At 37.8% G+C, this 15,478-nt stretch overlaps 1 protein-coding gene across 1 annotated transcript in view; it reads right to left on the bottom strand.

Moving 5' to 3' along the window:
- Positions 1-14,980, bottom strand: part of LOC124163752 (neurogenic locus Notch protein-like) — a 117,276-nt gene extending 102,296 nt beyond the window's left edge. The window contains exons 1-3 of the mRNA XM_046540832.1: positions 14,855-14,980; positions 8,823-8,999; positions 3,106-3,228 (exon numbers count right to left, since the gene is read on the bottom strand). Of these exons, the coding sequence (XP_046396788.1) occupies positions 3,106-3,228; positions 8,823-8,973 (274 nt within the window). The 5' untranslated portion in view covers positions 8,974-8,999; positions 14,855-14,980. The remainder of the gene's footprint in view (positions 1-3,105; positions 3,229-8,822; positions 9,000-14,854) is intronic.
- Positions 14,981-15,478: the final 498 nt, after the last annotated feature.

Raw genomic sequence — 15,478 nt, 5'->3', positions numbered from 1 at the left:
TATATCATTAATTGTAACGCAAAGGTTCCTTGATAAAAGTTCAAATGAAAAGCAGTACTACAATGTATCCCAGGAAAATCTATATACTGAAATCTGTATTTAATCCCTGAAAAATCTGTATCGTGGGGCGAGATATTACATGTATTAAATCTAGATATAATATGAGAAAAAGAGGACATAGCAACACCTTTGCAACAGATTAAATCTAGATATTATTGAGATTTCGCGGATTTCAAAATACGTGTTTAATCCAGATTTAATCCTTTCTGCGTTTGTAGGGAATACACATTTGCAGTTGAAAGATTCTTAAGCAGGCCTTACATAAAAGATAGTTTGGTAGAAATGGTTTTGTGTTCATTATTTGTGATGGCGATAACGTTTTAATTTTGTTTACGTTCATTTTTCTGTTTTTTCCTGCTTTAAATTGCAATACTACCCGTTAGCTGGTGCATCAAAGACATTGATTGAATAGCATATTATCATAGATATTTAAGCTGTAAGGAGATGTTTGTGTGTTTCGACACATTAAAACTTTAATTAGAGGTATGCCTGAGGTATAATTACTCGCGATCATGTTTAATAACATGTGATAAAAGCCGTGATACTAGACCCAATCCATGCTAAGGATATCACCCAGCACGTTAAAGCTATCTCTATATCAATGTATAAAGCCTGCAAATAAAGTTTTCTTGCGCATCTGCACTAGATATTCATAAGGAGTAACTACGTAATGCAATTGTGTGCATCAAGTATTCCTCTTAAGCATACAAAAGGAAACTGTAGTCACACCTTATTCACATTTCAAAACAAAGGTTAAATACTTACAATGATAATATATTATAGCGTTCAAATAAATATTTATTATGGCAACCGATTTAGTCTAGTTGTTAGAGTACGTTCCTATCACGCGGGGGGCCCACGTTCAATGCTTCATGCAGGCTTGTTATTTTTCCACTTTTTTTTGTATTTCTTTTACAGAAACTTACGTCAAACTCCTAATTTTATGATTTTCAATCAGAATAGTGTTTTCTGGGTTGAAAATCTTTCACATGTGCACGCTACGTCGGTTTTATTACCCTTTCGATTTTGATAGTATTTATCGAACTGCTGTAGCCATTTCGGTAACAATTACCAAATCAGTTTGATAGAATTTATCAAACTGGTTTGGTAATAATTACTGAATTTTTCAATGTGCCATATGAACCCAAAAGTTTGATAAATTTTATCAGAATTTGATAGTTCTAACTAAACTTTTTTTTCCGTGTGGGATAAAGCTGTTAAGGAACAGATTTAACAAAACATTAGGCGAATTTATGACCAACGAGTGAGCATTTAGTGAATCTTAAGCATACTGGTCATTCGTTACCTAATGTTAAACACCCCAGTGTTAACACAACAAACTACCTAAGGTAAAGTCTTAACGGGATTTCCATCGATTTAATTTGTCGCATATTACCAACGTACCAAGGGACGACTCGCCTATTGTCATCAGGGGGAATGAATAATTTTGGTCGAACGATAAACTTTGAGAAATAATCAGCTAAATATATCTGCCGTTGTAGCAAATCGTGCGGCAAATAGGCCATTGAGATCAGGCTAGATAAAAACACTTGCTAAATTAAAATTTAAACAAATTCGGAATGTAAACTCAGCAATGCGGGGAATCCCATTTTAAATAAATAAAAAAATGTTAGAACTACTCCTTATTATACGAATTACATAGATGTTTCCGGAGGAACAGGAGTCATATTATTGTTGTAATTGTTTGTAGTTACATCTATATTCATTGCATAGAAATATTTTTGTCCAGTCAAACTTATTCGTTCACCCTGATGGCGATGGGCGAGTCTTCCGTTGAAACGTCGGCGATGTGCTTACAAGGAAAGGCCGCTGGTGGAGATCCCGGGACAAATTCACGCCAATAATTCGCCGGGAAAGAATTACAACATGCCCTAGGGTACATCGCAGAGCATTGTGTAGACGTAGAAAGCTATTCTAGAAATTTCGTTGTTTCGGGCGTGAGTGCTCTGGGGAACAGGGGCGCAGCTAGGAATTAAGCCTTAGGTTGGTGTAACCGGTGTACCGGGGTGTGTGGGTGTGTGGACTACCCACCAGGATAAGCGGTAAGTACGAGATTAATAAATTGCGGAATTTTAAGATAAACGGTTCAAAATGGTGAGTTTTTCGGCTTTCTGAGGGATATTTCATTAATCCTTACACTATTCTATTAGTGATAACTATCTAATTAAGTAGAATGGATTAAATTTAAAAATTTCTCTGAGCTCTGGGGGTTTTAACCCCCTCTCCCCTCGCTGCGCCACTGTTGGGGAATTCCACTGATAATGGATGATTATGCAATAAAAAATATCATTTGTGCTGAAAATTAAAGTGAAAGCAGTTCTTCTCTAACCTGCGTAGAAATTTTTCGTAAAATTCCACTTTGAAAATTGTTTAGTAATCTTGCGCTCCAAATGACCCATCGCCATGTTGGCTGACCATGACGTCAGAGTCCAGTAAACAATATCTTTACGAGGTGCCAGTAGACTATTTGTCTCAGTTTTAGAAAAACCTATGTATCTCTCGGAACAATTTATTTATTTCATATCATTATATGTTAATTTCATCATCAATCATGTGAAATATATATCCTGAATAATTGATAGATTTAAAGAATGTTTACATGCTGGAAGATACATCACAGTTTTGACAAATAGCGCCTATTACTTTTTCATCCTCCTCATCCACAGCGATTTCCACGTTATGAGATTATTGTTCTCACTTAATTTTCTGGTGTCACCTTAGCCCCAACAGTTCAGATTAAGCAGATGCAGTTATTATTTGTCAAAACTAGACAATATCTTTGAATATTTTTTTTATTTCTCTGAGGCTGTGGGCGGGGGGTTCTACCCCCTTCTCCCCCCCCCCCATAGTTACGCTGCTACACCAGGCGATAGCCTACTTGTAGTAATATGCATAAACGAATAAAATTTCCAAAAATCTTGCCAACTTCATCGCACATCAGGTCAATCCAGATGTTACAGCAATTGCTGAAAGGTATGGCTTCATTTGAGTAATTATGTAAACAAAAAGGCATCCCATACTTACTGAGAGCGCAGACTTGACCCTTGACAATGTATCCATGTTTGCAGCCGCACTTATTATCCACGCATGCCACGTGTGGCGTGAAGGTGCAGTTGGAACTCGTTTGGCAAGGCTCTCCCATGGAAGCTGAAATGAACATGAAATTTTCAGCACGTGATTTCCTTAGTCACGGTATCCAGTCAATTCGAGAATGGATTGCATGACGGGCCCTTATTAGACGAGGTAGCCAGGCGACGTCGACAGCACCAGCAGCTGGCGACGCACTGACTACCGAACCTAGTAGCCAGTTCAGTAGCCAGAATTTTTCAGAAGCAGCAACAACACCAGCAAAAACATCTACACAGCTCAGGGACAAGTTCTGCGATTACTTCGTCAGTGAAGCACGAGCTGTATCATGGCAAATGGGGAATATTTAAACAAAGGCACTAGCGCGTAACAGTTGGTAAATAGTAACAGTACCTACGTGAATGTTGAGAAATGGTTTGATTTTCTTGATTTTGTATTTTTTTCATTTGAATATACGTGTACTACTTCTAAAAATTTCAATGATATTTTGTCACACTAACATTTGGGGAAATTTTTAAAGTGACATGATTAGTATCACTGGATAAATATTTAGCTTAGTGCGATATCAAAAATAAAAATTAAAATCAAATCATTTCAAGGTTGTACATTTATAACTGTAAATTATTTAGGCAATAACCAAACCTATTTAATCCTTACTTTTCAATTGTCGTTTTGCAAAATAAGTTTATTACCCAGAAAATAATACTTTTTAAAGTATTTATCCACATTTTCAGCTGCTGACCAATTTTTAATGTGTGCCTTGAAATATATTTTTTCCGTCAACATTCTGTGGTGCTTCTTATTTATACTGTTTAAGAACTGTCTTAAATTCACCATATTTGAAACTGAGCTATTTAATATTACCAAAAATGCCATATTTTCATTTAAAATTAAATTGCTTTCAGTGGACATATACAATGATCAGATATTTTTATAAGTTAGGCCTACAAGTTGTAACCTCACAATACCTACAGAGGGTATTTTTTTCAGCCAGCTCCCGTTCTTCAAAATCATGTATGAAGGTGCACAAAATTTCATTCCACGCACTCAATTTAACGTGTTTGTTATTGTACTCCTCTACACCACAGTTCCAAATACCTACAAGGGTGTTTTTCGATTTCATTAATCAATTCTTCAGTGTTTAATTTTGTGTCGGCCAACTTCTGGCACTTTTTCATGAGTTCTTCATGCTTTTTCTTTTGATTGTCTTTCGGCGGCTCTTCTTTTTCCTTCTTCTCTCCGCGTATCCCTTCGACTGAATCAGAAGATGTAGAAATTTTCTCAACTGGCGTGGACATACTGAACAACTCACCCACTCACAACAGAACACAACACAACAGTGAGCAGTACCAAGCAAGGTGTACTGACCGAGTGGCCTGGCGACCTAGTGTAATAAGTTACGTCTACAACGCAGCGTCGCCAGTATGGGTAGTCGGTGGCCACCGGAGTAGCGACGGGGCTCGGTAGCCAGTCAGTCCGTGGTTCGATTCACGGCCCAGGGGAAATTTTCTCTCGTTACAATAGAGTATGTGCACATTTTTGGGAAGTGATCTTAAAAAAGAATATACACCTCAATTAGGCTAAATTCCGAGTCTGAGAATAGAGAGGTACTTTTTAAGCGAGATATTAATTATTAAAATTTGCAAAATTAATGATGCGCTGAAACACTAGTCGGCCATATTCTCAAGGCTGTGACGTCATTTTGTTCGACGTGTTCTCAGACATTCCTTGTTCTTTAGGGTGAGCCCCTCTACAGCGTATACTGAGTTTGGAAAGAAGCCATGGAATGCCTTATGAACTAGATTTAAAGTGTGTACATGCCATCATCTACATCTTTTAATTAATTTGTTTCTCGGTTACGCTGACGACGAGACTCTATCAACTTTTCTACCTCGAACTACCTAATCGTATTTCTTACTCCTCGGTTCTCGCATTTGCGTTCGTTTGCAGATTTATAGTGACATTAAAATTAAGAGACACTTAAACAGTGATGATCCTTGAAAATAGTACGACTTAATTCGTGAAAACTAAGTCACTAATTAGTAACTAACTTAGTAACTGTACCCGTACTACTAACTAAAAAACGGAAAATTAATTTTCGATAAAAAGTGATAGTTTGGGTATTCAAAATGTTTGTAATTTAATTCCAAACACAGTGATGCTAATATTTTCCAAATCGGATGTGAAATAAGCTCATTATTACGTATCACAAGTCGGGACTACTTTTTGGAAATGCACCGCGCGCAGGGATTCCTCGCTTAATGGATAGTCATAACAAGACACTTGTACCTTGATAACCAATAAACTTATGCTGTGAAGAAATATAAAATGAACCAATTAATAAATTGTGCTAACAAATGCTTCGAGAAGCATATTGAAACCGAATGAATGAAAAGTAATCGTCTGATCTAACTATCAAACATTTGATTTCCAGCCCGAGAGATTTCCGTCATTCATCCGGACCAAGTTTTCAATAACCAATTTTTAGATATACCTCTTAAATGCTATTCATAAACCTCAACCAAGCAACTGTACATCTGACTGACATATCTATGTTAGCGAACTGAAAATAACTTGTAGAAACATTGAGATAATCAGAACTCTGCTTTTGAATACATTAATTCTACGAAAGAACAAATACGTCGACTAAAAGTGCGTTTTTTTTAAGAAATTAAGATCAGATTACTGCTTAAACTGGACCAAAATGTAACTTCAGTTATTTGTGCTTACGTTTAAAACCTTAAATAGCCCAGAAGAAGAACCCAGCTCAGTAACGGCAATTTAATAATTAACTATCGATATTCATCCAGTCACCACGGGCCATAACTGAATATGAAAAATTATTTTTCGCGAGTCAGTAGGTTAAATAATAATAGAATAGAAAATAGTTAAATAGATAAATTAAATTATGATCGGTAATTGAAATGACAATAATACAAATATCGATATTTATCTACCTACCGGCACTTTTACTTCCGTAAACCTTCGAATCGTGCTAACAAACTTTTGGCCAATTACCTACTGTAAACAATCTTACTTAATTCACTTATGTTAGACCTAATTTCCGATGAGGTTTCCCGTCCATTTCTCTTTATTATGAATGAGACAAGACAACAAAAAAGCTCCACTTCAACATTAAAACTTCGTGCCGAGGCATGTAGGTATAGTCCAACATAATCAGCACGGTCAATCATTGAAGCATCCACCTTCGGGATATTATTTGAAGAAACCCTCACGAAACCTGATTCCATGATAAGCACTTAAACGTATTTCCCTTTACACAGATCAGATCCACCAACTTTTTCCAATGCACACGTAGTTTATTGAATCATAAACACGATAATAACACGATACACACCTTGCACGCTGATGAGATAGACCAGAATGACGTCACATACCGAGGAGCCAATAGATGAGCGTTTTCGTCTGCCTAATATCGTTGCGAAAACAATGCATATTAAATAGTAATTATTAAACAAACTAAGCAACAATTAATGCTGTTAATCGAAAGTAATTATATTTACGATACACTTTATCGAATAAACTGCATTTCATTCGTATTCCTCCCGAGTGCACATACTCTATTCATGTATAATTCACCGCCGCTCACGCGGCAGGTTTAAAATATAACTAGAAAAGCCTTAGTTTGAGTCCCTTACGCCCTCACAAAGGATCTTGTTTCAGTTGCTTGTATACTGTGCATGTTTGTAGATGAGTTTTGCTCTTACAATGGAGAGGTCCCACTTTGGTCCCTGCGGTGAAACTCTCTCCTTACCGCACACCAACAAAGCGATTCAGTTTTGCAAGGTGGACGGCAGTTGGAAGATATTACATAGCCATTTATAATATCATCGGTTCATCATCATCATCACTGGTCAACAATCCTAGGATTGGTTTGACGCAGCTCTCCACTCAGTTCTCCTATCAGCTAATTTTTCCACACCTACATATTTCTTCTCTTTCACATCCTTCTTTACTTGCTCCATATATTTTGCTCGACGTCTTCCTTTTCCGTTCTTGCCTTCCACTTGTCCCTCGACGATTGTCTCCATCAGGCCATCATGTCTCAAGATGTGGCCTATAAGGTTGTTCCTTCTTCTTGTTAAGGTTTTCATGAGGCTTCTCTTCTCTCCTACCCTTCTTAGGACATCTTCGTTACTAACTCGGTCGATCCATTTGATTTTCATCATTCTTCTGTAGCACCACATTTCGAAGGCCTCTATCCTTGCTTTCTCCACTGCGGTCATTGTCCATGCCTCACTTCCGTATAGGAGCATACTCCAGATGTAGGTTCTTATAAATTGTTTCTTTACTTCCATATTTAAGGTTCCCGCTGTAAGCAGGTCTCTCTTTTGGTGGAATGCTCTCTTCGCCTGGGCTATTCTGCTGATAATTTCTTTCTTGCTTCTCCCGTATATATGCTATGCTATATCTATCAATTGAAAACATGGTAATGCAAAATATTAGCGGTGGGTCGCAATGCGATCATCGCGACTCCGCGGACATTTTTGAAAACCGATTAAAATGCGACCGTAGCGGCAACAGAAATCAGCCTTCCATGGGATGGAATTAGGCCTCTTTTGCATTCACCTTGGTATTTACACGAAAAATTCGCACATAACCGATCATCATGGAGAAGAAGGGAGGAAGACAAGTGATAGTCGCTGCGTACCGTTGCATTCGGTGCAATCTCGCCGAATGTTCATGAAGTGATCTGTGAATCGAGTGATCTCTGGGCCAAGGTTAGCTGAATCGGGACCGGAACTAGGAGTATTATTGGGGGGGGGGTGTCAAAGATCCGTTTACCGAACTCCCCCCTGATCCCTTGCTCCCCCTTCTCCCTTAATAACATGAAATATCTTCGTAAAGGCCGCTATACACGGTGAATGATCATACGAATGATCATGCTGAATGATCACGTGATCATTCACAGGATCATGCGAGCAAAACAGAACATGTTCTAATTTTCACTGAATGATCATGAGCATGAAGGTTCATTCGCGAATAGTTCCGTCATACACGGTGAATGATCATGCGAATGAAATCATTCGCCGTGTGTAGCGGCCTTAAGCTATTTTTTTAGACGCACTAGATGAAATTACACACAGTTTATTTGCTATTAACAAGTTTTGTAGGCATTAATGTTTTAAAATTTACAATTTAATAATGATTGTTAAATAATTGAATTTGAAAATTTAATTACCTTTTCTATAATAAACTTTTCAAAATTTTCTGCCCCCCTGGGCACGTGCGACCCTCGCCCCGCCTTAGTTCCGTGCTTGAGCTGAATGCAGCGCTTATTTTTACTTCATTAAAATATATATTTACCCAAGGGCGTACTCAGCATAAAAACTAGGGGGGGGGGCAAGACGTTGTTGTTCAAGTTGTGACATTTTAGCACCGAAAAGGGTAGTGAAACCAAAATTTAAAAATAACGAGACAGCGGTCTGTTAGTTTTTAAAAGTATTTGCTTAAAAAAGTTGTGATTATTATTTTAATTTCATATCGTATACGAATATGCTTATTCTTCAAGAGAAATTTTGTTTAAAACTTTCGTTTTGAATTAAATTTATCTATGCTTCTATGAGAAGGGGGGGGGGGTGGCAGCTGCTCCCTCCTGCCGACCACCCCCCCCCCGTGGAGTACGCCCATACCTGAACCAAATTGATATCCATCCAATGCAGACGTGTATTCTTCCATCAGATCGTCATAGTCGACTTCGTCTTGTCCGAGGATCGGCAATGCTAGAGCCAACGACACAATCAGAACAGGGATGAGAGCGCCTTCGTGCCTCCACTTCATCATCGCGTCTTCTTCAGAGAAAACCTTGCCTGGCGAAGAAGTAATAGGGTAGTTTCCTTAACACTTTGCGTGCCATGGACGTAATATTACGACCTGTTAATCTTTCTGAAGATTGCCATGGACGTAATATTACGTCTTTCTATTAAATTGGCTTTTTATGCGAGAAGATCTAATATTTCGCTCGTGGTACTTTTCCAGTTTACTGCTTTGTGGTTCTGTTCTTCAAAAATCAACTGCTCGATTGAAAAAGAGTTCACTTTATATCTTGAGGAAGAAAAGTCCTCTGTAGCACCGGCATCCTTATCTAAGGCCACTTTGTGTGAAAATTCTTTTGCGGAAAGAACCGTTTGTTAAGGGTACAGTGACCCTTTTGTCATCCAGGATTTATGACGCTTTGCTTCGAACAATACTTTCTTATGATTTCCATGCTTTACAGAGTTCAAATTGAGCGTAATAAAAATTATTATGCATGTTATGGCGGTACATCATATGTTGCAACTTTTTTATTTTTCAGAAACTGTAGGTTTTCATTGTTAAATTATGTATTTAAAACTAGCAATACATGTTATGAAACTCATTCATAAAGAAGAGAAAAGTCCATTTTTACTGAAATACACATCGATATAAATATATTTTTGATGCTAATATTTTTTTAAAAAATTGCGAATTTAGTAAAAATGGCTGGATTTTTCAGTGGGGCTTTAAAGTTAGCGGCCGGCACTCAAAGTGTTAATCAAAGAAAACGAAAGGCATTGATTGCGATTCGTTACCCACCATCAGTGTATTCATTATATACATACAAATTATTTGGTTTTAGAAATACCGGTTCAGACGAATGGTAATGGTCGATTTTAACCGCATTTGAAAAAGGCCAAATTAGCCCCCATGCGATGCCACTCCACGTGACGTCACAGGGACCTAGTTCATATACGAGTAGATAGGAGTTTTACATCGTATGAGATTACCAATGCATGCATGAGGAACAGAGCTCAGGGGAACATCTCTTAAAAATCACCAATTAAAATTGCCTATGGTCGAAAAGTTTCCTTCGTTTGATAAGGTATTAATAATCCTTATTTAAGCCAAGCGCTACCTGCTAGAAGGGTACTCTGCTACCTGCTAGCAGCCTGCATCGCAGCGGAATACATATCCTCGCCCTAAGGTCGCCTCGCACGGCGACAGCGGGAATCAGAATGACGTCACACGGGCTTTTCCCAGCATTCATACTTAGCCGTCGCGTTTTCTCGCGTTTGAAAATTTTCACTGTTCATTTAATCGCGAAAAATAGATATCTTCACTTAAAAATCTAAAATCGTGAAATGCCTACTCCAGGAGTAATAATCTTTCGATTTAGGCAATAAAAAATAATAGGAAACCACCCTATTGTTGAGTTTCGTCGACGAATGTTACACAAAATTTAATTTAAAAGCCTACGTTTTTAATTCGAAATAGAAAATTTATATAAACCACCCTGCCTTTGATCAAGGTCCTTTGTTAAAATTTCACCGAAAAGAGACAACAAGTTCAAAATTAAAAACTTGGTGCGCATCTGCTATACACTTGACACTGAAGTTGGCATAAATTTACAATCGTTTATTTGAGATTCTCGCTATAACATAGTAATGAATAATTACAGTGAAAGAATTTGATTTAAGATGGCGAAATTGATACTCACCACGTTTTTGGGTTTGCAAATATAGTCTCTAAAATTTAAATATGGGATCATGGACCAAGATATAGTTCTTTGTTAAATTCTTTTTAGTCCTAATAAAAACGTGGGTTTCTATATTAACTTTTTAATTTCAATTATGTTTTCTTTATTTTAGTTTAAATGTAAATGTTGCTTTAGGTTAATTTATAATGCATTGTAAAGTTACTTCTTACTCAATTATTTACATTCGTGTATCGCCGAATAGTAGAAATGAATCTGAATCATCACAATCCGTTAAAATGTATGTTACAGCCGAGCGATATTAATAAAATATCAAGTTAATGCGCATGTTGACTGCCGAAAATATCAGCGCATGTTGCCTCTGAAGAACTAGAAATAGTGCTTTTGGATTAGCATCTCATTCCGATCCTTTATGAAATTTTTAAGTTGGCAGTCAATCAGGAAGTTGGTAAAACATTAGTCGCAAGATTGTACTCCTAAGGTAAAAAAAGAACAAACAAACATACAAGGGACTAAATAAGAACGTGGTAAAACAGGGCATCACTAAAGTCGAGTCGAATAGGGCCCATCTCCATTCTACCCAAGGAGGTTGCAAATATCTGGAGGGGGCACCACTGGTTTCGAGCGTGGAGCGAAGTGTGGCCGGAATGGGGGTGCTTGGGTAGGACGACAAGCCACGCCCACTTTGAATACCAAAACATTGACAATCCCATAAGGGTCCATGCGTACTATTTGGTGAAATTTTTTGCCATAACTCGTTAGAATGTAAACTCGCACAATGCAAACCTTTTTTTCTTACTTCATTGGCAAGCTTCGCTAAGTTATGACTCAAACATGTTTTCCCAGGGAAAAATTATTATCAATCACCACGGTTACGTTCTACAGCCAGATCAGATGAAAATAAAATTTTAAGAGGGTAAACTAGTCATTTATATCTGGAGTTATATTGTTATTTAATTTTACTATTGCTAACGGAAATCTAACAAAAGCAGTAATAAATCATATTTACAAGGATATCCTCTCCAGTACAGTGGCTAATAGTGATGGGCAAAGTCGATCATTTTAGTGATTCAATCATTTTGAATCGAGTCACATAAATGATTCAATCAATTGATTCAATCATTATGATCGAAAAGACTCAAATGAATCAAGATCGAAAAGACTTAAAGGAGTCATGATTGAAAAGACTCAAAGGAATCAAGATCGGAAAGACTCAAAGGAATCAAGATCGAAAAGACTCAATCAATGGATGTAATAAATCACTTTGAATAATCGAATAAATACTACCTCATCTGCGAAGAGCATTGGTGACGCTGATTGCTGTCCATATCATTTCCTATACTATTTTGATTGTGAATTCCTAGATGAGTAAATTAGATTGCAAAAATTAAGGAAGTAGTGTCATGAAAATATTTGGGAAGGCAAAACTGCTACAGTTTCTTAACACTAATAGAATAATTTCTAACTATATATCTCAAAATATAACACAAAATACACCACACACTATGCGTATATCTGATCTGCAGGATAATTTTATGAACGGTACAATAAAATGTTAACAGCTTTAACTTCTACTTCTTAACGTTCTCCTACAAGAGTCATCTTAATACTTTCCTTTACGTGCATTTGTGTTATTAATACTGATAACTGCTGGAAAACATATAAGAAAAAGATTGCACAAGTATTCAATTCTTTATAGCATAGTATTTAATTTTCTTACAACTATTCCTGCCTGTCGAAAAGAGATCAAGCATCGATCGTTCCAAATTTTGAAATAAATCGGAAACCGGGATGATTGACATGAAACCGGAAGTCGGAGTGATTGATGATTAATAGTCGACTTGTTTAACGACATGAATCATGAGTCATTTGATTCACCTGGTGATTCAATCTTTTTGATCGAATCGTTCATGATCGACCCATCACTAGTGGCTAACAGACACAGAGTTTGTACATCAATAGAAGTATCGCGAATTATGAGAAAAATCCGATGACAATCACCGGCGAAATACTAGTAGTTATGGTAGCATTTTTCACTTAATGTAGTTCATTTTCAGAACAAAACCTAGCCACCACAAAATATCAGTCGGTGACGTAAGCCCAAAAATTGTCAAACCAAGATGGCGGAACTTTTGACTACGCTAAAAACTCGGAAACAGCGCCTCCAGATATTTACAACCAAGGCCGGAACTTATAATTAAGGCTAGGGGGGGTTTTAGGCGCAACTAATACTTACAGTTGCGGGGGCCCTCCTCAAGAAAAATTTCAATAATGGTTCAAAATGGCGGCTTTTACGGCTTTATGAGGGATATTTGATTAATCCTAACACTATTCTATAAGTACTACTGATCCAAATATGCAAAATGGATGAAACAAAAAAATTCCTCTGGGCTCTGGGGGGGGGGGTTCTATTCCCCAAAATCCCCCTCACTGCGCTACAGTTTACAACCTCCTTGATTCTACCTCTGCCCCCGACGCGAACAACCACGGATTATTTGTTTTCGATGAGGACCACGAATATGTGGATTAAACTTTCCATTTTAGGCATTTCTGGAAGCTCTACCGAATATAATTTAGGGTGCCTTGACAGCTCGCCCCCCCCCCTAAGATCCGCCAATTTTCGTATCTAATCTTATATGTGCGAAGGACGCGAGTATTTCGGAAGAACTACGCGGAATTAACTTCATAAACAACCTTCGATGAGTCCGCATGGCGTACACGGAGAGAGAGGCCCTTCAGGCGGGGAGCTTCGCGGCGGGAGTTGCCCGCCTTACGATTGATTCGAGACTGTAATGCAGGGTGGCCTGCTTTCACTCCTCTCATTGAACTACTTATCTCAATGCTAGTTTTCAAACACTAAGAAGGGTTAAAAATGTTTTGAGAACGTCTACTTGTAAAATGGGAGAGCCGTATCCAATTCTAAAACCACTGCAAAGCTCCCTCGCTTGAAGAAACTAGCTATTACAGTCGTGGATTTTCCAAAAAAAAGACGAACTTCTGATCGGAAAAGACTGCTTTCACCACGGACCCTGATTGTATCTTTGACTCCATTCACATTTGCTTTTTCAAGACACTTTCGCGACCTGTCGGCAATGTCCGCAAATGTTTGCGCACACGTTTCCTCAAGTCATCCAGCTCAGTTTTTCGATTGCCTTCGGCAATCATGAAATGGGAGAAGAGTAGGTGTTAACACGCCGAGGGATAGAGTATGAGGTAATGATGGAATATTAATAATTTTAGTTACTAATTGGCTAAAGTGATAAGTCCGAAACTCTTAGTCTGGCCCTCGATTCATTAAAACATGTTCTCCTCCCTGTAGATGATTGTCTTAGACATTCGAAAAACCTGTTCCCGATAAGTATATTTTTCTACCAACTTCAGGCGGCATTTGGATTTTGGTCTTAATAAGAAAAATTGTGACTTGAGCCGTTTCGCTCGAACAATAATCGATTCCAATTCTAACGCTTCCTCTCCATATTGTAGCGCAACCTTCCCGACACAGGTTTCAACTGGCTCTCCAAGTTGTTCTATCCTGCGCACAGCCTCTGAAATCATATGGGCCGAACGGCATTATTTCTTTCTATGACCCTTCTACACTTTTTATCTACAATTCCATTAATAGCCTTTCTTGTAAACAATTCCTCCTCACCAAATGCCTTCGCCATATTTTCTTTCTTTAGCCATTTCCCTAAAAGGGTATTTTATTTCCCCGATTTCGATACAAAATTCTTCATTTCTTATCGATCACTTCATTTCAGCTGTTCCATTACCCTCCATAACAAATATTCAAAACTCAAACACTATCTTTCTTGTAATACATGATTTAGCCAATTACAAAACCACAATAAATACAATTTTTGGACTCTTCTACATTTAAAACAAAAAATTAGTTTGATTCTTTTGGGATTCAACGAGCTTCTAACCTTCCAAGGGACTTTTCCGATTGGACTATCAGCATTAAAAAAATTGGCGCGCAATAAAAAATCATTGAAAGACGATTTTATTACGCGTTCCATGAGATAGGGTCTGAAATATATTGTAAATGTACGTTCCTTATAGCAATACAGTATTTTAACATCGGGTGCGATGCTTCACTAAAGTATACTGCTATTATTGGGATTAAAATTTTGAAAGGTTCCCGAAAAAATGCAGTAGAACGATTTTAAAGGACCAAATACACATAATGAGTACATGGGAAAACATATTACTCACCAGAATACCGAGCTTATCCTACAGGCAACAAGAGACGCAACAAAGCCTTCGAATATATAAAAAGAGACTCGATTTTGAATCTCAGCAAATCCGCAACCAACTCGTATCACTGCATCGTAATTATCTACCAAAGTGGCGCATTTTTCTTTGCGATTTATCATCAAAGATAACGAGATGAAAGCCCTCATGGGCATTTAAAATCTCTTTCCTCCTACTTCAAGTGATAACGCCGTATACCGTCACAAGGACAAAATTTGAGGAAAAAAGGCGATCCACTTAAATATTTTTTTTATATCTCTCGCGCCTAAAATGATCTCTATACGCAAGTATATGATAGTACGTATAAAAACGAACTAGAAATAAAGGCAATAATACAAGCTGTCCATAAGGCACCCCATGCTCTTAACGGTTTTTTGGAATTCCAACTGAGGTAAGCCCAAAATTCTGTTCACTCAATCATTAACTCAACGTTCCCGATAAAATACATACCCGGACGCCCAAAATTCAAGATTGAAAAGTCAGACTGTAGGTGGTTCGAACATCTGCTTTCACTCAGTTCTGCCGAGCTTAGAAGAATTTTCCCTTGTGATTGGGGAGGAAGAAGAGGTCGTTAGACATCGCATC

This window comes from Ischnura elegans, chromosome 8 (genome assembly GCF_921293095.1).
Source record: "Ischnura elegans chromosome 8, ioIscEleg1.1, whole genome shotgun sequence".
Taxonomy (NCBI): Eukaryota; Metazoa; Arthropoda; class Insecta; order Odonata; family Coenagrionidae; genus Ischnura; species Ischnura elegans.
Note: the sequence above shows the minus strand (reverse complement) of the source record. Positions and strands in the feature narration are given on the sequence as shown.